Here is a 23638-nt window from a genome sequence, read left to right as displayed (position 1 = left end):
ACTTTGTGTGGGGGGTAACATAGGTTATGTGGTCGCGGCCTCACTCAGGGGTGTGGGGGTGCATAAAGTCGATGTAAATGTGTACCGTGTAGCTGTAGCACCACCTAGTAGTGGTGGTGTCAAAGGGTAATAAATTCCTCCTTTACCTGGGCAACACTAAGGTTAAATCACTCTTTGCACGGGTAAATTTGTCCTCCTTCCATTATCCCCCAAAATGGAGGGGCCTGCCAAAGCCTTCCCCCATCCCCAAAATATGTATATACTTCGTCAATATACCTTTTTGAATACCACACATATCTATCTATTCATTGTAGAGAGAACTTTCTGACACTAGGTTCAAATGATTTTGAAGGTACATGGTGTCCGTGTGTTGAATGCCATTGTGTGTCTGGCCAAAACCTTCTTTGCATGGTAGGTACGGGTTGAAGCCCACATGTTACGTTTGTCTCCTGATTCAAACCTGGAATATTCATGAAATAATAGTTTTTCCTCTTCCATGGATGACCTGTCCCATACCAGGGTTGATCAAATGTTAATTGAGGTGGGAGACAGAAATCAGAAGGCAAAAACCTATCATTGCTTTTATTTTAAAAGTACCATTCATACTTATGTCATTCTCAACATCAGGCAAGGCTGAGAGAACATTTGTAAATAATACATGTCATTTTGAACCTGAAATGCAAAATCATTTTGTACCTGAAACGCAAAATCCTTGTCCTTCCACGTTGTTCCAAAGGCACCGGTACCTTTTCCCCATGCACAAAGTTAACCCCCTCCCAGCCACCCACCGCCCCCAAAACCCTCCATGCTCCCTCAACACTTGCTGCATGTGTTGGTGTCACACGAGGGTTACGCACCACTGCAAAGGCGTTTAAAAAAGCAATAATCACAAAAGTATAGTTTATTAGATTCAGCCATGTGGAAAACAGGGTAGTTTTCAGATTAACGAATAGAATAAGGAAAACATAAAATGAGACATTTGCATCCAACATTAAAATGACTTTGGAGCCGCAGCGCGTAGTTTATTTGCATTACTTGCCTGAGGCAAGGTTTTAATAAATACAAGTCCTTAATTTCAGCCTATCATTGCGCTTGCCCAAGGCAATAAATCATGAACACTCCAGAAAAAAATGGGGAACCCAAGAACTTTGGGGACATTCTGGTGTCATAATGCAAGGACTGTGCGGAGGATTCCTGTGTCAAGGTGTCTGTGGAAGGTTCCTGTGCCGAGTGTCTGAGGAAGGTTCCTGTGCCGATTTGTCTGCAGAGGGTTCCTGCACCGAGATGTCTGCAGAATGTTCCTGCACCGAGGTGTCTGTGGAGGATTCCTATGCCGAGGTGTCTGCGGAGGATTCCTGCGCCGAGGTGTCTGCGGAGGATTTCTGCACTGAGGCGTCTGTAGAGGGTTCCTGTGTCGAGGTGTCTGCGGAGGGTCCCTGAGCAGACGTGCTTGCGGATGGTTCCTGGGTGAACGCGCATGTGGAGGGTCCCCCCCGCGGACCTGCATGTGGAGGGTCCTCCCAACGGACGAGCATGCGGAGGGTCCCCCAGCGGACGAGAATGCGGAGGGTCCCCCAGCAGATGAGTATGCGGAAGGTCCCCCAATGATTGCGCATGCGGAGGTTCCAAGAGCAGATGTGCCTGCAGAGGCCCGCAGAGCGGACGTGCCTGAGGATTGTCCCAGAGTGGACACGATTGCAGAGGGTCCCAGAGCGGATGTGCCCGTGGAGGGTACCAGGGTGGACATGTCCGCGGAGAGTCCCAAGGCGGACGCCCCCACTGAGGTTACTAGGGAGGATGCGACCACAGAGGGTTCCAGGGCTGACACGACAGTTGAGTGTGCTAGAGCGGACACACATGTGGAGGTTTCCAGATCGGACGCTCCTGCAGGGAGTGCTAGAGCAGACGCCTGCGGAGGACTCCTGAGCAGACACGCCTGAGGAGGATTCCTGAACGGACACACCTGCGGCGGACTACTGAGCAGAAGCTCCTGCAGAGAGTTCTAGAGCAGACACGCCTGCAGAGGACTCCTGAGCAGACACGCCTGAGGAGGATTCCTGAACGGGCACACCTGCGGCGGACAACTGAGCGGATGCTCCTGCAGAGGATTCTTGTGCCAGTGCATCTGTGGAGGTTTTTCTTGTCAGAAGGATGCGTGTCTGCATTTTTCTTGTACAACATATCTCCAGAGGGAGGGTTATTGTGCTGACGTGTCGCAAAGGGTTCATCTGTTGCCATGTTGTGACATATAGCCATTGTGTCTGATGGGATAAGTATACGAGGCTCAAATGATGCAGGTTCCAGCAGGATGCAATTACTTGTGTTGTAAAGAAGTCAAAAACAAAGAAATGTCAATATTCCTGAATTGATTCATACATGGACGAACAGACACACACCAACAGAAGGTGATAGACCATGTCAGACAAGATTGCAACCGTGACCTGCATTGCAACAAGTACTTCTGGTTAAAAAGGTCGAAAGTTAGTGTATGTACACGTACCCTGAATCTGCATCTGAGGATAAGTAAACCAATTCTAACAGAAAAGTATAACTGCCGCAAAATAAGGTTAAATCCAAACCAAGCACACACTCACGCACACGCAAATATTAGCATATTTTCATTGTCAAACATAAAGAGATGAAGGCAGTGTAATCAGTCACACAGTTGATTGGAAAGGGAAGTGGATAGAGATTGGGAAGAGGGGTTATATTTTTATTTATTTATTATAAACACCACAGGGTTAGGATCGAGCTAAAAAAAAACCAAGAGGGGCCCCTGAGTGAAAAGGCAAAGAAGTGGGAGAATATAATCAGGATAGGGGTGCCACAGATTATTGGCCCACAATAAAATAATAGATGGGGACAGGGGCTTCAGGAAACTTTGCTCACAAATAAGGAGCATTCCAGATGGCATCAACAGTGCAAACTAGTGGCATCGGATGGGCCTCCTGGAATCCAGTGATCGGTGCGCCTCTAGGTGTGTACTGGCCGAGAAGGGGACCCGATATTGTGCACCAGATTTATGTGGCAGCCTCCCTGGGTTCCATACACAAGTTGAGGCCTCTAACTTTCTGGTGGGAAGCCTATGAGAAGACGGACTCCAACGATACCCTCTAGCAGACACTGCAGAATCAGGAACGCAATCCGTATGGCAGTAAGGCCCCAAAAACCCACAAATCCACCATCCGGCATCTTGCTCCAAGAGGTTACAACAGAACCAATGTTCCACTAAAGGCTCCTATGGAACAGGTGGTGGTGGTACCACCCCAGGAGGCTGCAGAAAGTCTACCATCTAAAATGTGATGGTTAATGGGTTGGAGCCTACATAAACTTATAATGCAGGATTTTTAATCAAACATTTCCCGAATCCTCTACCGACCAATTTTCCTGTTTGTACACGTGTGAGCGCACACAAATATACTCACTTAGTACGTACATACATACATACACATACAACGTGCATGATCAAAATTGGACTTGTGCGCATGTTTTGACATTTGTATGGCGAGGAGACAGAACCACTGTGTACACGGGACAGTCGGATGTTAGGAAACGTCCTACGTCATCACGGTGCATCCTCCATACTTCCTTTTTCACCAGAAGAGATCAGCGACTGGAGAGGGTGGAGGAGGGTTCTACAGCCCGTTGTAATGAGGTCCCCAGCGCTTGTTGACATGGTCATACGAGTGGATGAGCCACTGCTGCTCAAGTACACGGTAACGCTCCTCACACAGGAATAAAGGCTTTCCACGTCTGTGCACACATACAGAAAGAAACGAGACGTAATGCACATGACACGCATTACGACACCAATCAAAACATTTCAAAACTCGCATCACCGAGCATGGCTCCCGATTTTAGATCATTGCAAGAACCTGGCAGACGAAATCCAAATGGGGAGCAGCAACGGCAATCCCTCAATAACGAATTCTCTCATGTTATTATCTGGCAGACCAACACGTCAGGCCACACAACTACCCAAACCCTTGAAGCCCCTCTCTCATCAGGATTAGTCCACGGGAATTTTATCCCATAAATGTTCAACTATTACTTAGCGACAGTCATGTCGCTTTTTAGATGTACTTATTTGTGCAAATAACATCAGCGTTTGTGATTATGGAATCCGTGAATGCTGTGGGTAGGTTCTCTGCAGATTTGATCTTTTGGCGGAAAGATTATGGATTCGTTGGAAAAACAACAACATTAAATGCATCTTCGATTACACTTGATGTTCTTTACTTCTGCCGAAACTGATAAGGCCGCACATCTGATAAAGTCTAATTGCAATGGAAACCCAAGCTTTGACTCCATCGGTTTAAGCGAAAATGATTTCCGATGCACACCGGGAATATTGTCCGGTTTATTTCTTTCAATGCGCTTCGTTTGGACGTCTCCTGGTGTCCAATTTGATATTTAACCAAAACGGCGATTGCAGCAAATGAATAACCCAGTCATCTATAACGAGGGTGAATGGAAGCATGCGTTTCACCTGCAACGACAGACAACAAATCATTGTGCGCTCACAAATTCTCCCAAATTAAGGAAGTGCCAACAATTTCAGATGAAGTCACGGCTGACACACCTGAGATCGCGGTCTTCCTCGCCATGGGCATCCAGGTACACAGAGCCCCAGAGGCAGAACTCGGGCCCACGGATTATGATGACAACAGATGCATTTACAAGGAGGAAAATTCCGGTGCCAGCTCCACAAAGCTGTGTGTGCTGAGGATAAATGCAACAAGAAGGGGGTGAGTAAAGATGGAGGAAAAACATTCAGGAGGTGGGATGGGGGGTCATGCACGGGTGGGGAGGAAATATGACAGCGGTGGTTGGTTGTGGTGGATAATTAATTACAACACCAGAAAATGGGGGTACTTTCATGTATTACCTCGTTGAGGGGGAGGGTGAATAGGAGGGGGAAGGTGGTTAAATTGAGACACTTCAACTTGAGAAACTAAAAAATAAGAAGAGAGAGAATGGAGAGTGCAAGGAGGGAAAGAAGTTTGGAAGGAGATGGAGGTATGGAGAGGGAAGTAAAGTGACTTCTCTGATACATACACTACCAGTCAAAAGTTTTGGAACACCTCAATTTTTCCAGTTTTTATTGAAATTTACACCGTTTTATGTCTCAATGTACACTCTGAAATTAAGCATAGAACAAATAAACAATTAGAGATAAAAAAGAAATCATAGAATCATTTTGTTTAACAAAATTTAATTTAAATTTTTGACTCAGCAAAGTAGCCACCTTTTGCAGATATAACCGCCGAACACACTCGTGGCATTCTTTCTACAATGGAAATCAAATATTGTTCGGGAAGTTCTTCCCAACACTGTTGCAGAAGTTCCCACAAATGTGTTGCACTTGTAGGTTGCTTTGCTTTCACCCTTCTGTCCAGTTCATCCCAAACCAGCTCGATGGGGTTTAAGTCTGGAGACTGAGCTGGCCATTTCATGATTTGAAGCCTACCGTCTTGTTCTTTTCCTCGTAGGTAGTTTTTACATAGCCTGGAGGTGTGTTTAGGGTCATTATCTTGCTGTAGGATGAACCCCTGACCAACTAGGTGTATACCAGAGGGTATTGCATGGCGCTGAAAAATGCTGTGGTAGCCCTTTGGGCTCAGGGTGCCAGTCACTCTGTGCAAGTCGCTGACTCTGGGTCCAGCAAAAGAGCCCCAGACCATCACTCTTCCTCCTCCATGTTTGACAGTTGGTGTCACACACTGAGGAACCATCCTTTCGCCTCCTCGATGGCGTACAAAAACCCTGCGTGATGAACCAAAGATTTCAAATTTTGATTCATCGGTCCATAAGGCCATCTTCCAGTCTTCAGTCGTCCACTGGCGGTGCTTCATGGCCCAGGCAAGCCTCTTTTTCTTATTTTGCCATCTTAGCAATGGCTTTCTTACTGCCACTCGACCTGTCAAACCTGCAGCTTGAAGTCTTCTCTTCACAGATGAAACTGAGACTTGCTTATTTCGACCAGTGTTAAGCTGTGCTTGAAGCTGTTGTCCTGTGAGCCGCCTATCACGCAAGCTGTTGACTCTCAGAAACTTGTCTTCTGATTCTGTTGTGGCTTTGGGTCTGCCAGACTTCTTCCTGTCAGAGTTTCCTCCAGTTTCCAATATACTACTTCCTGCAGTACAATATTGTCCAAATAATGCTTCAGAGGGTGTAATAACAGTCTGTTCCAATACTGCTTTTATACAGACAGGGGGTTTGTAATCAAGTAATCAGCAGAGGTTGGGACACCTGTAGGAATTGTTTGCATCAACTTTCAAGGCATAATTTACTTACATTGCTGCAGAACAGCTGTAAGTTGTTAACCCATTACTTGTTCCCTGAAGAAAGTCTTTTTTTTACAATATAACTGTGCAATTTACATTATTTTCCAGTTTTTGCTAACCTAAACTTTTTTTGTTTTAACCTCGAGCAGTTTACTGCTTACCTTTGTACCATTTCAGGTTATTCACTGGACATTAAACTGCATAAATTTCAATAAAAACTGGAAAAATTGAGGTGTTCTAAAACTTTTGACCGGTAGTGTAAGGAAGAGAAGGGTGTGGATTGGATGTTCAAAATTATAGCATTTTTCAGATGTAACACTGCATATAAACCTGGCTCCAAATGCTTATTTCATTTTCTACCTGTGCGATCAGAAGTGGGCTTTATACACATCTTAGACTGCTTATGTGTCACTTCAAGCAGGTCATTCTAGATTCTAGAAGGTTCCACCCAATTCCAGTTAAATGAACCATAATCTTACTATAATTCACCAAATGTCTGTCCGTCCGTCTGTCCGTCCGTCCGTTCCCAGGTACCGCAAAAACGGCTGAACCGATCGCAACGATATTTTGGGTGGGTATTCCTGGGACCCCTGGGAGTAAAATAGGCTATATTGTTTTCCCAATTTTCCAATTTTTTCAATTTTCCAGTTTTTCCAAACACGATGCAATAATATTCACCGATATGAACAGTGTGTGGCTTTTATTGAAATTCTACAAATACTGTTTCGATTTTGATGATTTGCATGTGATATTATTTAACGGATGTTTACATAAATCGTTTAAAATAAAAAAAAAGCCTTCAATTTCTGATATTTTGCCTTTTCATTTGGGCCTCCCAATTGAAGCCCCGCTCATGGGGCGGGTACCGTTGCTAGTGTTTTATAATACGAGCAAAGGCGATGCAATTTCTTATTGATATGACTGTGATAAATTAATTCCACAATTAACCATTGAAAAACCTTCTTGGCCTCAAGATCACCTATGGCATATCTGAGGCAGATCATATGTCAATCATATGTAGCCGAAAAAGCCTGCAGCGGACTCGGCATCCTTCGTTGTGCCAAGTCCTTCCTTGGTAAATCCGAGTTTCTCACAACTAGCAAGGCCTTCACCTGTAGCTAAATGAAGTACTGTACTGCTCGCATGCATGGGCGAGTACACTCGCTTCACACACGTCTCTCCAGATGGCTGTGGAAACCAATGTTCCCAGCATCAATGGCATCTGCCACAAAGAAGCAGCAGCACAGGGCCTATTGCTCTCTTGACACAAACATATTGGTGGCCTGTATTTATTTTATAATTTAACCACCTCTCCTGCAGTCTTGATCCCTCTGCTCTTTCATCCCTCCATCTCCTCCGTCCCTCTCCATCCTTGTAAAACTCCAGAATTACTTCTCACCTCCACTCTTTTTTCCCCTCTCTTCTCCCACTTGCAGAACCTCACTCCTTTTTATGTTAAATCCCACCCTTCCTTCGAGAGCTTCAAATCGACAGTGCACATCTCAGGTCATCGACCCCTGACTTTGATCCTTTCTACCATCATTAAACCTTCCTTAACTCTCATCTAATTTAAGTTGTTGCGGTGCTATGGCCCATCTCACTTTCTCCAACTCATTAAATTGCTTGTTGCCCTCTACTTGTCCCAATGCCCCCCCGAACCTTCCCTCCCCTCACCCACTGTTTCCCCAGTGTATTACCTTATACCCTCTTTCACCTCACTCACTCTTCGATGAGCATAGTCCTTCCTCAAATTTGAATGTTGCCCAAGTATTTCAATGAGAACACATGCCGTGAACGTCACGGTTTTCTGTCAAGAGGATAAGAATTATATACAATGTGTTCTCAAACAAAACATCCCACTGGGTGAATTGTGACAAGGTCAGCACAAAAGCACAAGCAAATCTATGCATTTCCAGAGGTGATGCACAAACTTCTGGGTTTGTGTTGTAAGTAAGCCTCGTTTACAGTGTGCATTTTGGGGTCGAGAAGCAGAGTGACCAGTACCCATGCGGTACACCTCAAATCAACTGTATTCAGATTGCATTCACATTTTTTGCAGCAGAGGGATTAATTACGTTATGGCAACGCATAAGGTGTTTGGATGACGCTCGAGGTTGAGTGGACACACACACACACACACACACACACACACACACACACACACACACACACACACACACACACACACACACACACACACACACACACACACACACACACACACACACATACACACACACACACACACACACACACTGTTTGCAGTGAACACTCTTGTGTGTGCACAACATACCTGCACACACTCGTAGCAATTTTGCTGCTTACAGCATGCACCCTTGAGGCACACAAAGGCACCACACACAAGGCACAGGGCTGGGTCCTTGGGAACCTTGCTGCAGGCATGACACGGCCGGCGATGATAGTGCTGGAAAATAGTGTTGTAGCTCACGGGCAACTGGAGCAGATGGGGCTCTGCCCATGCCTTGCACTGCATGCTCAGCAAGGTCTTGGGTTGCAACGGGAGGGGAGGGTGCGGTGGGATGTATGAGTGATGCAGAAACGCCAAACAGCATCTATGAAAAGCACAGCAAGCAAAGAAGAATCGGAAAGCAATTCAGATGAACAAATGTCCCCTGTAGGAAATACAAGGACGTTAAGATACAACTAAGGCGTTAACTGGATAAGTGCTAGTTGAACGTGAAACGAGAGCAACATAATGCAAACATTTCGATGACGATTTCAATCAGACCGCTTTGATTTTTCCCTTCCCAATGAACGGGTGAAAAGCAATCCTGGGAATGTTTTCTTAACTTAGCATGCACAACTGGACATCCCATCAGACCTGGTCAGCCTTTTACAACAGGACAAGTTGGACATCTCTTTTTACAAACTTTAACAAACTTCAAAGGCTGACAGTTATCTTGAAATTTGCTTATCAATACCCACATGTTGTAAGGTAAGATTACCGAAGAGTAACAAAAAGGAACACGGTGTGCTTGATGCAAGGCAAAGGATGCAAACTGGAAATTTCATTTCAAGGCCATAAAAAGGATGAGTTGAGGCTCAATCAAACTCCGATAGAAATCGCACTTAGTATTGAAATGGAAATCAGTAAAGTCTGAGAAGATGTCAAAGCATGCAGCACGACCTGTCAATGACGTGTGAAAAAATGCCCACAATTTAACTATACAATCAGAAAAGTCATTTTCATGCTTCGGGCTGCTGATAACGACAGCCTGCTAAAAGCGAGCAGCCAGCATCCGTCTAGTAGCAACTCGAGTGGGAAGCGCGGTTTCACGGCTGCCGGGTTGCAAGGAGGCAGAGAGATTCACGACTCCATGCCGCCTCATTCAGCCTGCACGACCATCCACCGACCCCTGCCATCAGTCAGTCCAGATCGACGTCTCGGCGATTTTGCAGTCCGGTGCCCAGAAGGACCATTCTTCGATGAGACTGTCTAAGATGGGTCTGACTCATCATGATCCACTGCAATTCTGGCATTGCCCTACACAATGTCCAGGATCAAGGGTACAAGTTCACCCAAGAAGAAAAGCACAGTATAAATGCTTAAAGAGAGAGGCAGGTGTTGCAGAAGCACATAATGGTAATGATGATGTGTTTATCATCATATATGCGCAATGCACGTACAATGAGATGACTTTCACAGTGCTTGTTTAAAAACGAGACTGAATAAGAACTAGATTCATCGTGACGAGTGTAGAGAGCCCTAAAACAATATCATGGTGATGAAATGAGTGACGTGGATTAAAATATCCATATCCATTCCTCAGATGCTCACAAAACTTTACACATGGATTAATTGAAGGTGCGGATTGCAGTTGGGTAAAAGCTGTCGTGCAAGCGATTACAGTTGGCCTTGATGGAACGATAACGTTTACCCAAGTGGAGAAGTTAAAATATGTTGTGTTGAGTTGGAACTCGTCTCAGATGATAGCTTTCGCTCTTTTCGCTACCCGACTGGAGTCCAGACTCACGATGGAAAGCAGATCGCATCCAACAATTTTCAACAAACATCCAAGTCTTTACTGTCCTATTGAGTCTGGATTGGTCGTCCTGCATTGAGCTGCTGAGGAAATTTTCACCGTGGGTGCACCGCCTCCTGTACAAGTTTTTAATGATACTTATGATATCATAGGTCACGTGGTATGGGCACCATCTTGTAAAAACCGAAAAACTTTACACCTCTATATCTCCGAAAGTGCTGCGTAGAAAAAATTGAGACATGGCTTATTGTAAGGAACTCTCCATGGGGAATAACATATGTTAATGATGATGTCATAGGTGCCTCCATTATGACGTCATAATTCGACAAGTGCAAAACTACATCCGATCAAGATGAAATTCATCGAGGGATAAATTCATCTAGGGAGCGACATCTAGGGATAAATTGGCAGAGGGGGGAAAAAAAAAAAAGATGACATAATTGGTTATGTGGTTCAGCCACCATATTTGTTTTAACACAAAAGTCTTATAAAAGCACTAAAAACATGTCCTGGCGAGGGTCTGCAATCTCTGCTCTTTCTTGTTTAATTTGTCTTCATGACATCGAGTTCGAGATTGTTAAGAGAAGCCCATTCGACAAGTTTTTCGACTTGATTAAGGTAATCACGTTCATCACTGTTGAGAATCATGCCAGAAATGGTCGTGTTGTCTGCAAATTTCACTACGATGGAGTTATCAGATGATGTGACACAACCACGAGTAAGCAAAGAAGATAACATCGAGGATAAAACACAGCCATGAGGTGCTCCGGCTTTCAGAGTGATGATTTGAGAAATTTTCGAACCAATTTTGACCAACTGTGGTCTGTCGAAAAGAAAATCCAAAATCCAGAAATGGAGTTTGTGAGATGAAATGGTATTAAAAGCATAACTCAAATCCAAGAAAAGTACCCTAGCATAGGCAGCCATACGTTTATCGAGATGGTTTAGCACATGACAGAACTGAACGATTACAGCGATAGGGCAAACTGATAAGGGCCAAGGGAAGCAGGAAGAACAGATTTCAGGTACGGTAAAACTAGATGTTCGAACGACTTCATAATGATGGATGTGAGCGTGACTGGTCTATAATCATTTAGGCAATCACTGAGGAACACTTTGGCACATGGCACAGGGATAATTGTGGACGTTTTCAAAACAATGTTGAAGTTACTAGTTGAAAAGTAAAGTTAGAATGTGTGACAGATCATCAGCTCAACATCTCGTCTCAACAAATACTGCAGAGTCATGCGTAATAAACAATGAATTCCATATCGAATAAGTACACATGCGTTAGCTGTCTAACAGCCGCAAATTACTCAAAAAGTGACAACGCTGGTGAAAACGAAGATGGCGGTCACCAGAGCAGAAAGTTCCTTATGCAGGACATCAAATCAGCTGGAATTTGTAGGACACTGTCCGCAAAATTTGGAGATGCACATCTTTCAAGTAGTTTTGTGTTTAGATGGAGTAAAGAGTGAAAAACAAAAATGGTCACCAACTGGTGAGCGATTTTGAGCATCCTCGCTATCAACCAACAGCTGTCACTCAAGAAAACTCTAAATGCGTTGGACAGCGAATTATGGAGAACCGCTCAGATTACTATTTGTGAAATTGCAGAATAATTGGTCGTCAGTTTTATAAGTGGGAAACATTCGTTTATTCCAACTTTACATTTGATAAGGTGAGTGCATGATGGTAACTTAAATGCCTCACATTTCAACAAAAGGAAATTTGTATGGCCATTGCAACAGAGCTCCTATAAATCAGCCAGAGAGAGGGAGATGATTTCATGAATAAGATTATGGAAAGTTATGGTAAATTGTGCCTTAGGAGAGGAGAACCAAAATGCTCAGACCACGCCAACACTAATCCATCCCTTGATACCCTACAAAATAGATATGATGTCATTTTCCATTTGCGATTTATAAAGTCGGTAATTTTGCAATTAAAAGATGGAATCTTCTTCTTCACAAACCGCGACGTCACTCTCAGAAGCCGACCGCCATATTTGTACAGTCTACAGATTACATCATGGCATGATTAATTCACATGGCAAATCATTTTCGATTTTCCACAAATATGCCCAGTCAATGCATCCTTGTTGGTTGTAGTAATACAAACCGAGATGGTTTCATGCTACACCAACGGCCGAAAGACCCTACGTTTGCCAGAAATTGCACGAGGTTTGTCCGAAATACCTGAATGTGGATCGGGCCTACAGGATTTTCGCTTTTGTGCTCGGAACAATTTACAGAGCACTGTTATGAAACAACAGAGATGGCTATATCTTGTGGTTATCCGCCATGATTGAGATAGAGTGCAATCCCCATGATTAAGCGGAGGAAACAGCCGTCACTCTAAACTGCAAGGCCATCTCTACCCAGCTATCAGCACATGCCCTCCACTATGGCGGGACATCGACACAGCACAGACACGGCACACACAGCATGGACACGACGGTGGGACATGACCACAAAAACAAATGACTTCCCGAGAAAGTATGAAATGGGATGATCCTGTAACATACAGGTCACTGGGTCAGCCTGCAATGATGGGACAAAGGCCAAAGCATTTGTCACCCAATTTGTCGGTGGTGTCCGAGTGTGTCTGGGTGGTGTCCTCGCTGTGTCCGTGTCATATTTCTTCTGGAGTAATATAACCGATTTATCAATTAATACATACAAAACCCTTGATAAACAGTCAATTAAACAGAAAAACAACACCTACTAATCTGCAGTGAACCTGCGACCGGCGAAGAACCTCATGGTTGCTAATGACGGTAATAATAATAATAATCATAATGCATTTATTTTATATAGCGCTTTTCAGGGAGCCCAAAGACGCTTTGACAGAGTGCAAAACATAATGCATAGCACAACATAAAAACAATTGCAAAAAACAAGAAGCAATAGGGAAATATTCAAAGCAAAAAGGAGGGAGAAGGAGAAGAGATAGTCAGGGGTTAAATGCTGTGGGTTAAATGTTGAATGCAGTGTTGAACAGGTGGGTCTTGAGTGATGTTTTGAATGCGGTGAGTGAGGAGGAGTCTCTGATGGTGAGAGGTAGTGAGTTCCAGAGGGTGGGAGCAGCGATGGAGAAGGCCCTGTCCCCCCAGGATCTGAATTTGGTCCGGATGGGGGGGGGGGGGGGGGGGGGGGTCAGGAGGTTGGTACCAGCAGAGCGGAGGTTGTGGTTGGGAGTGTGTCTGGAGAGGAGGTCAGCCAGGTAGGATGGGGCCAGGTTATGGAGGGCTTTGTAGGTCAAGAGGATGATTTTGTACTGGATTCTCTGGGAGATGGGGAGCCAGTGAAGCTTGTAAAGGACGGGGGTGATGTGGTCACGGGTCCGGGAATGGGTGAGTAGACGGGCAGCGGAGTTCTGAATGTATTGGAGTTTATTGGTGATTGTTGAGGGTGAACCATAGAGGAGGCTATTGCAGTAGTCCAGACGGGAGGTGATGAAGGCGTGGATGAGGGTTTCCGCAGCCATGGAGGAGAGGGATGGACAGAGACGGGCGATGTTTTTCAGGTGAAAGAGGGCTGTCTTTGTGATCTGTTTAGTGTATTTGTCGAAGGAGAGGGTTTGGTCAAAGATGGTAGAATCGAATCAGCATCGAATCAGCATCGGAATCAGATTCAGCATCGGAGAGGTAGAATCAGCATCGGAATCCGAGCTCGAAATACACTGTTTCTCTATGTAAACCGCAGTTTGGATCAAGGTGGGCATCACTCTGGCTTCAGGCTTGAGCATATAATACCTCTTTCTTGCAATGGCACACTGAGACCTCAAAATACCTGATTAAGGTGGGCAAGTGTGACGTCACTGGTTAAAATCGACACATCAGGGTTTTTTTTGGTACTTTGTGATTGGCAAAAAAAAATCCGTTCAAATTAGACGGTGATTACATAATGATTTATCAATGGTTTTCAGGGAAAAAAAATTGCATTTGGGTTCCCATTAAGGATTTTAATTAATGCGGAGCGTCTTGAATGTAGGAAAACCTTCAATGCACAATACGATGGTGATCGTTATGCAATTAAGTCAGACAAGAAATACACGAGCGACGGCCAGGTATGCAGTTTTATGGCGTGACTTCACTGCACGTTAATACTCACAACCACAAGGCAAATATGACCATACATAGCGGAGATAGGATTGAAAGGGCTGGCAGGATAACCGAGAAGTACACACACTCACTTCTGAGCTGTCGAGCCTGCGTTTGAATCCCGACCCAGCTATAAACTGTCATCTTGGTGTTTCGCAGGCAGGGTGAGGCATCAATGCGTGTCCCGCCCCTCGGGATGTGATGTTCATCTGGACGTCACATCGGCCGGCATTAGTTGGTAGATGTTAAAGCTCCCACTGTGTCCTTTGCGAAGAGTAGGCGAGTTATCGCCGGCACCATGGGTAAATTACAAATTCCTCTTCTAACCTACAGGGGCCACTGCATTAGCAGCACACATCTGCACTCCCAGCAAATTATGGTACCTGCAGCCATAATCTGCACACAAAAGAAGAATAGGGTGGAAGTTCTAAATAATCCCCCATCTGGCCGAGTTTTGCTACTTCATGATTTTCATCTCTTTGGACCGCTGGCACTTGGTAAAGAACATCTGGCATTAGATTTAAGAATGATAAAGACATACATAGCTTGAAATGGCTAATTACCCATCCCAAAGTAATTGATGCAAATGGTGTCAAGGCATGGATGGCCAAGACGATGAGACAAGCGTATATAATGTGTAGCAAGAACTTGAGAAACTACTGAAGTTTCATGAACTTCCCTAAATTTTTAGATCATCTCGTATAAAAATTCCACATCTACAGTCACGTGAAAAAGTAAGTACACCGCATGTAAAGTTTTGACTTTTTCAACATATTTCAACATACAACTATTTGATCTTCATTTCAACAATATTGATAGATAAAGGTGACATAATATAACAAATATCATGAAACATTTACATTTTGTAGTCCATTGTATAATTTATATAAACATAAATGCAAATTACGCATGTGGAAAAAGTAAGTACACTCTTGGCTCTAATAGGTGGTATTGCCCCCTTTGGCAGAAACAACCTCAAGTAGTCGTTTCTTATAACTGTCTAGCAGTCTCTGACATCAACTGGGAGAATTTTTTGCCCACTCCTCCATGCAGAATTCTTTCAGCTGTGCGATGTTTGAGGGGTTTCTTGCATGCACAGCTCGTTTCAAATCCCCCCCACAACATCTCGATGGGATTTAGATCCGGGCTTTGACTTGGCCATTCCAGAACCCTCCATTTCTTTCTTTTCAGCCATTCCTTGGTGGATTTACTGGTATGTTTAGGGTCATTGTCATGTTGCAAGGTCCACCTTCGGTTGAGCATCAACTTTCCGAGAGATGGCCTCACATTATCCTCAAGCACCCTCTGGTACAATGCAGAATTCATAGTGGATTATATGATGGTGAGCTGCCCAGGCCCTGATGCAGCAAAGCTGCCCCAAACCATAATATTTCCACCACCATGCTTTACAGTTGGTATCAGGTTCTTGTGGTCAAATGCTGTCTTTGGTTTTCGCCAAACATGTCTTCTGGTACTGTGGCCAAATCGCTCTACCTTTGACTCCTCTGTCCAGAGCACATTGTTCCAGAAGTGCTGGTCTTGTTCTAGGTGTTCATTGGCAAATTTTAGTCTTGCTCTGATGTTCTTTCTGGACAGCAAAGGTTGCCTCCTGGCACACCTCCCATGTAGATCAAATTTGGGCAGCCTCTTTCTAATGGTAGACTCGTGCACTTTGACATCAACAGTGGCAAGAGCTACCTGTAGGTCCCGTGATGACATTCTGGGGTTCTTAGAGACTTCTTTCAGCATCTTGCGGTCTGCTCTCGGGCTGAACTTGCTGGGCGGCCTGGCCTGAACAAGTTGGCAGTTGTTTGGAATCTTCTCCACTTGTCGATGATCTTCCGGACAGTTGAATGATTGATTTCAAATTGTTTGGAGATCTTTTTAAATCCCTTCCCAGACTCGTAGGCATCTATAAACATCTTTCTGAAGGCCCCAGGGCGGTATTTTGATCTAGGCATGGTGATGCCGCACACTTCAACAACAAAGAGCAAACCAAACGAAATGTCTGAGGTTTAAATAAGACAGGTTCCTCCATGATCCTCTCTGACGATGTTCTAATCATTTGCACCTGAGCTGGTGCACCTGATTCTAATTTTAGGTATTTGAAGTAGTGATAAATGTGCGGGTGTACTTACTTTTTCCACATGCGAAATTTACATTTATGTTTATTTAAATTATACAATGGACTACAAAATGTAAATGTTTCATGATATTTGTTATATTATATCACCTTTATCTATCAATATTGTTGAAATGAAGATAAAATAGCTGTATGTTGAAATATGTTGAAAAAGTCAAAACTTTACATGGGGTGTACTTACTTTTTCACGTGACTGTACCTTGAAATACTCTCATGCATTCGTTTATACCATCTTCCTCTCCTCCTGCCTGCATTTCCCTTTGCACCCAGCATCTCAAGCAAGCGCATGGACTGAACCGTCCACACCCAAGCACGAAGATCATAAATTGACATCTCCGAATTCCCAGGCACCAGTCCCACCGGGTCAGGCTGGACCAATGGCCTGTCAAACTTCAAATGAGCAACTTTCCTCAAGCAGCTCCCACACTGCCAGCCTGACTCCTTGCTCCAAAGCCTTTTGCACTTAACCGTGACGGCTTTGCTGACTGGAAGGACTTTTAGTTGGTGAAATGTCATAATTCCTTCTTAAAGGAATTTGACATTGAGGAATAAATGTACAAATATAGCACCAAAACGGGGAAAAATTTGTGCAAACACACTGCTATGACAGACACGAACTGAGAAAGCCATACCCTGGCATCCGCAGCATTGCCAGCAGCAAATGTGGTGACCTCAAAGCACCACTGTCCCAAAAGCTCGTCCGAAGAGGCCACCCAGTGCAAACAATGCCCGGTGAGGTTATGGCAGTCCTCATCAGAAGACCTCGGAACCTCGAGCAGCACCAGGTATACCGCAAGCACCGCAAACTCTTCGTCAGCAGACTGGTTGGGTAGATGGGAAAAACATGATTACAGTAATTCTGCACACGGTACTCCAGACGATATTCCACCGTGTTGGCATTTAAAAAGCTCCAAAACAAGGCAATGTACAACACAAGCAGGCACATGTAAATCCAGGAAGTATGGTAGCCACCCACAAATCCAAAATTAATGTAAAAAAAATTGCATCGTGGCTCAAATCCCACGGTGACGCTTAAGAGCTGAAAAAGAGCCATTTTGAGCTCAAATCCTGTGCTTAGTCACAACCTTTTTTAAACGAAAGAGCTGCAAAAGAAGGATTGCTGCATATCTGCTGAGACTGCCGATGTATGAAAAGCATCCATCACAAGGGGATAACGGCAGTAAGCACGTCACGTGCACATCATGACACTGGCATGTTCGTATAAAAACAACCGCGCTCGATGAGTAAAGCCCTGATAGCTTTGTGAGCAAAATAACAAAGAAGCGAAGCAGCTTGACACATCCAAATGGACAGTTTAGCATTTCAAAGGTTGAAAACATCACTGTTTTTACCTCCACCACCGAAGGTGGATGGAGGTTATGTTTTCACGTAACCCCTGTGTGTCTGTCTGTCTGTCTGTTTGTTTGTGAAAAAGATATCTCAAAAAGTTGTGGACGGATTCGGACTACATTTGGCAGACAGGTAAGTGTATGTGACAAGGACGAATTCATTTTATTTTGGTGAAGATCTGAATATGCATTCGGAAACGAGAATTATTTAATTCTAAAGTGATTCTTCACCATTGAGAGATCGGTCAAAAACGACATATAAAGTACAATATTTCAAAACTGTTGTGGACAGATTACAACAAAACTAGGTGGATGAGTTGGTTAGGTGACACCAAAAAGCCGATTAGATTTTGGTTCAGGTCCGAATCCAGATCCGGCCTATCAGTGGGAAACAAAACGTAAACTGTTCAGCCTGGCGGAGGTATGTGCTCTACCAGTGCTCTTCTAGGTTTTAAGCGATTCTTCACCATTGAGATAGAAGGCCAAAAACGATATATAGCATATCTCAAACAGTTATGGGCGGAATCGGACAAAACTTGGGGGGTGAGTTGGGTCAGTGACAAAGACAAGCTGATTGAATTTTGGTTAAGGTACAGATGCAGATCTGGCCTATCAATGGGTATACGCCATAAAACATAAAATGTTCAGCCTGGCGCAGGTAAACGCTCCACCGAATGCCGTTCTAGTTACAATTGGAACTTGATTTTGAACCCTGGAATCCAGTGAGATAAAAAGAATAATGAAAAACGAGTAAGAAAACTTGTCATGGAGGAGGAAACACAATAAGGAAGGGACAGGGAGGTTAAACGTCTTTTTTCTTTTTTTTAACTCGAAACAAATTTCTGATACACATCGTTTGTCTTCAAAGTCGTTCCATGTTACAAAGCAATTAGCTATCAGGTGCCGCAGCAAAGCATCAACAAAACAGATCAAAAACAAATTGGGAATGGAAAAAAGCATCACTTTCTGCAAGGCAAAACCGTACAATATTGTCATTCCTACATAGTAATGCAGCGGGTTGACGCACCTGGCAGGAGGGCATATCATCACCATACAGGTAATGCTGGAGAAGGGCCGCCACCCGGAGAAATGGCAGGCAGCTTTTCCGCACAGCCAACTCTATGCTCAGCTGGGACCACATACCTTGGCTGGTCTGAAAAGAGCATGCACACCAGGAAATGAGCTTGTTACGAGTATGAGCACATGGCTGTACGAGTGTAAAGGAGTCACCGCAGATTATAATCAACGAAACAATCACCACTGCAGTGAGATTTTAGCAACTGTATTAAAAATGCACTTAATTTCTGAGCACAATTAAAGAGTTTCTACACACAAAAAAGCATCCCTCTTGTCTCTCAAAGCATCTACAAGACATCCAGTGTGGCAGGCTACGCAATTATGAAGAATTCAAGCTCCCCTCCATGCTGTGTGTGCTGACTTCCCTGCCTAAAAGGCTGGCAGTTATCACAGTGGGTCAAATGGATGACCAGATTACAGACTGTATGGCAACATGACCCCAATTTCCCCAGATCTTAGATACCGGCCTTGCATTGGGCATGGGAACAGTTCAAATACCATGCTGGTTAGCATGACGTCTCACTTGTTCATGGAACACCGATATGTTTTCCGATTTTGATTGGACTCTCAACAGAAGATCGGATATTCAACTGCCAACACCGTCCACACCGGAAGGGAAGTTAGGTTGCCTGTTCAATTTATAATTCCTGTGTGTCTGTTAAATACACTTGCCCTTTAATTGAGGCCTGGTTTGGATTGATTCACTGATTAAGTGCATAAATTGTAAGTTGACTGTAAGCCTTTCTCAGAGATGTGTATTATCAAGACTCTCCATAGCACAACTAAACACTGGTACAAGGAAAAAAAAGTTCTCATTATGATGCTAAATGCAAAGGCAGCTTTGCACTTGTAACTTCAACACAATGGTACACAATATATAGCGGCCACAAAGCCAACACCATAACAGATTCTGGATCCACTGAACTGATCTGTTAAAAGGCCCGCCCAGACCATCTATATTATAATAGGCAAAGGGGTTTACTTTGTGCTTATCTCCTTTGGCATGCTGCTGTCCAAGCTTCTTCCTGCGGTCTCATAAACTATGTGGCACATTTTCTCCTGAGCTCCAGCTCACACTCAGACCAACTCATAGCCCTTTAATTGCACTTTTGCACCCATATTTGATTGCCCTTTCCTCTTCCTGCACCAACACCGAAGTGGCATTCTTGAAACGTGCACTTGAGCACGTTAGTATGTCTGTCAATATTATAGTTGTTGTAACCATAGTTTTTTTTTCGCGAAAAAAAGGTATCGTGGTAATGAATTGGGAATAAACTGCAGTATAAATGGGTATTTTGCAGGAATATCACATTTTTCCACTCCAGGAGCCATTTATTATCGAAATTCAGTGGTTTGAAGAAAAGTTCTACCCTGTCCGCCAATAATATAACGTGCATAACTTATGTGAATATCTTCCGCTCGCCAGGACAATGTGACCGTCCTGCTTCCCAGAAATGTAAATTTAGCCCCAGGCGTGTACTACATCATCAGTTTTTGTTGAAGAAGGTAGTAATAGTGGTTTGTTCAATCTGCTGTGATGTCTATCAGATGAAGTAACGTGCGGAATAAATAATGTGTGCAAATACAAAACCGGCTTGAATATGAATCCAAATGATGAAAAACTTAATAGAAATAGTTCTCAAGTCGAAAGAAAATAAAGAAGGGCCGATACCATGGCCTAAGGACTGAGTCTGTAAGAATTTGTGACTCTACTTTTAGAAATCAGTTGAAAGTCGTAATTTGTGTTTTCTCTGAATAATTTCACATTTATGGTTGAATTCCATATCTTTACCACTATTGCCCTACTCAGATACTGTATTTCACTTGGAGAGCAAAATAGATGCTGATAATCCAAACCCTTTGAAATGTGTCCGTCAAATAACATATAACAAATAACAAATAACAAAACCCTGGTGTTGGGCTAGCGGCTAGGGTGCCGGCTTAGGATCCTAGGATCCTGGGTTCGAATCCCAGTAGATCGCTGAATTAACGCCAGGGGGGTTGACTCAGCCTGTTCATACCTTCCGAGGTCGGCTAATTGAGTACCAGTTCGCTGGTAATTCCCTGGTTGTCGTTAAAGGTGGCAAAAAGGGTTGGCGTCAGGAAGGGCATCCGGCCGTAAAACATTGCTTCAAAAAGGGGACCAAAAAACAACAACAACCACGGTTCCCGAAAAAGGCCAACCCCCGCTTTGCGGGGAAAAATGGCCTCTAAAGGTGGTTAAATAACATGCGCAAGGACCCCGTGTAAAGTTGAAATTGGCTCCTGCCAGCTCGTACTTTGTCTTCATGGCGTTGTATCCCCTATGAATTATAATGTATTGATATATTTCAAGCTATGTTAGGGTAAGAATTTGGAGGTTTGATCTTCGCCGCTTCCGGTTGCCCAGGTGAGGTTGTGTGTCGTCAGAGCTCGTCCACGTCGATCAAAGTTAAGTTTTTTCTTTCTCAAAGTTAAGTATTTTGTTTTACTATGTATGTGTCCACTGTGTTTCTGGTTCGAGTGTGTTTTGCATTTCGTGCAAAATTGTGTGTTAGTCAGTCAGTTTGGTCGTACGTGTTTGGGGCCTAGCTAGCCTCGAGGCCTGCCCAGTCGCATCTTATGGTCTTTTGTTATTCACGTTCGACCTCTCTCTGGGTTTTTTTTCTCACCCCCTACTTTCCCCCTAACCTCTTACCCTCTGTGTGATGTCTTAAATACAAAAAGACTCGTGTGCTTCCCTCTCTCTCCCCATCTTGTCCCCCCCTCCTTTTATTATGTTTTATGTGTCCGTTTATGTTTTTTGCGTTTTATGTGCTAATGTGTGTTTAATGTGCTAGCTCTTACACGATCCTCGATCTTGTATACAAAAAATATATATTGTTATTACACTCTGGGTGTAAAGATGAATGAATCATGACAATCACACAAATGATGAATTGCGAAAGATGATGGGAATAGAGCCTGTGATGGATGCTATGAAGAGAAACAGGTTGAGATGGTTTGGTCATGTGTTGAGGAAGGATGAAAGTGACTGGTTGAGAAGAGTGATGGAAATGAATGTAGAAGGAAGTAGAGGACGGGGAAGACCGAGAAAGACTTGGCTAAAGATGGTGGAAGAAGAACTGCGGGTAAGGGGGTTAACAAGGGGAGATGCAGAAAATAGGGCAAAATGGAGAAGATTGTCATGGGGATCGCAAGGCTAACCCATGCTCAAGAAGGGGGAATGGCCTTAAAATGCCTGTTGTTGTTGTTGTTGTTGTTGTACTCTGGGTGTAAATATGCTGAATGGAAATGGATTCAGGGATATGATAAACAGACAATTTTTAGGAATGTTCACAAGATAGTTAAGAAGCCACATTTCATAACATTATTTCAGAAAGGTACTGCAGATATTAAATAACTATTAGAAAACACTCTATGCCCTCACTTTGGCTGTGGGGAAAGGGGGTTAAGTTACACACAATCTGTAACAGAATGCATCTTTGCAAATTAAACAATTATATGAACAATAACTATAATATACTGTAGCAGTATTTTTACACTGCAAGACCAACAAAAGGTACTTTAGGAGATGAACAGTGAAAGAAGAAAGGAAGAAAACAATTACAAATATAGGAAGGCATCACTAAACATGAGGGTCTTAAGAGACAATGTTCCATAATTATGAAGAAGGCGACATCACAAATGGTTCTTAACGGTGTTTTTGGAACAGCAGAGAGAAATAGGTGCTCAGAGTAGAGTTCGTGAAAAGGTTTGCAGAGGAGAACAGATGATTAATGTGAGTTGATACCAGGCCGTGCGTATCTAATAACCTACAAGTGCTCAAATTACGAGGTATATGTTGTAAAATTATCAACAATTTTTTTGTCATTTCCTGGTTTACAAAGACGGTTACGCTCACAGTGAAACGATACCCCGATTCACAACCACCTTTTATTGTCCATCTATTTAATAAGTATGCAGAATTCGAATGCCCCCACCCCTTCGCCACAAATTCCAGCCCTCCACCGAACTAAATAATGTGTCCCATGCACGTCCCTTCCCTCACTTTACTCTTTCCTCCCAAATTCCTTGCTCTTCTCTTCGCACTCTTCCCAGACTCCGCTATTCTCCATTCTCTTTCCTGTACCTCTTCCAATTTGTTTTCTCAATTGTCATATATGGTTTTTTTGGTTGTCTTTATACATCACGCCTTTTTCCTCTTCTGTCGCAAAAGCTGGGATATACTGTAATCATTTATTTAGTTCCACCAATGTTTTTTTTCCCTTTTCTTTCACAGTATAATAAGCTTCTTGCCTGCACGCACTTTTCTGGTCTACATAATAAGCCATCATTCGGCAAATGATAAATGTAGATTCAAAACATTAGGCTTGAAAGCTCATCATGAGATTCGACATATGGATTGGGTAATGCGATGGAAAATGCACGAAGAACACTATGTCACAGAGAGACGCACAGCAAATTGTTCGGATGATAGTCCTCCATTGTGTTTCTGTGGAAAAACCTTTATGGACTGTTATTAAATATCAATTATTTTCCCATTTAAGCCCCATCATGGGGCCTCGCGGTTTGAATGGTCAGAGACCAGGCGAGCGCTTTCGTGACAGGCATGTCAATTGTGAAGGATAAATAACTTGAGGAACGAGGGCATCACAAGAAGGGCAAATAGGACGTCGACGACACGGAGGAAT

At 43.7% G+C, this 23638-nt stretch overlaps 1 protein-coding gene across 4 annotated transcripts in view; it reads right to left on the bottom strand.

Moving 5' to 3' along the window:
• Nucleotides 1-567: 567 nt before the first annotated feature.
• The window catches only part of UBR3 (ubiquitin protein ligase E3 component n-recognin 3), a 359661-nt gene continuing 336590 nt past the window's right edge, over nt 568-23638 (bottom strand). For all 4 annotated transcript variants that reach the window (XM_068122446.2, XM_068122447.2, XM_068122448.2 and 1 more), the window contains 5 exons: nt 18916-19041; nt 17172-17360; nt 8581-8793; nt 4583-4722; nt 568-3753 (listed from right to left, as the gene is read on the bottom strand). In XM_068122446.2, the coding sequence (XP_067978547.2) occupies nt 3636-3753; nt 4583-4722; nt 8581-8793; nt 17172-17360; nt 18916-19041 (786 nt within the window). In that variant the 3' untranslated portion in view covers nt 568-3635. The remainder of the gene's footprint in view (nt 3754-4582; nt 4723-8580; nt 8794-17171; nt 17361-18915; nt 19042-23638) is intronic.

This window comes from Myxine glutinosa, chromosome 7 (assembly GCF_964187855.1).
Source record: "Myxine glutinosa chromosome 7, kmMyxGlut1.1, whole genome shotgun sequence".
In the NCBI taxonomy this organism is placed as follows: domain Eukaryota; kingdom Metazoa; phylum Chordata; class Myxini; order Myxiniformes; family Myxinidae; genus Myxine; species Myxine glutinosa.
This window is presented reverse-complemented; position numbering and strand designations above follow the sequence as displayed.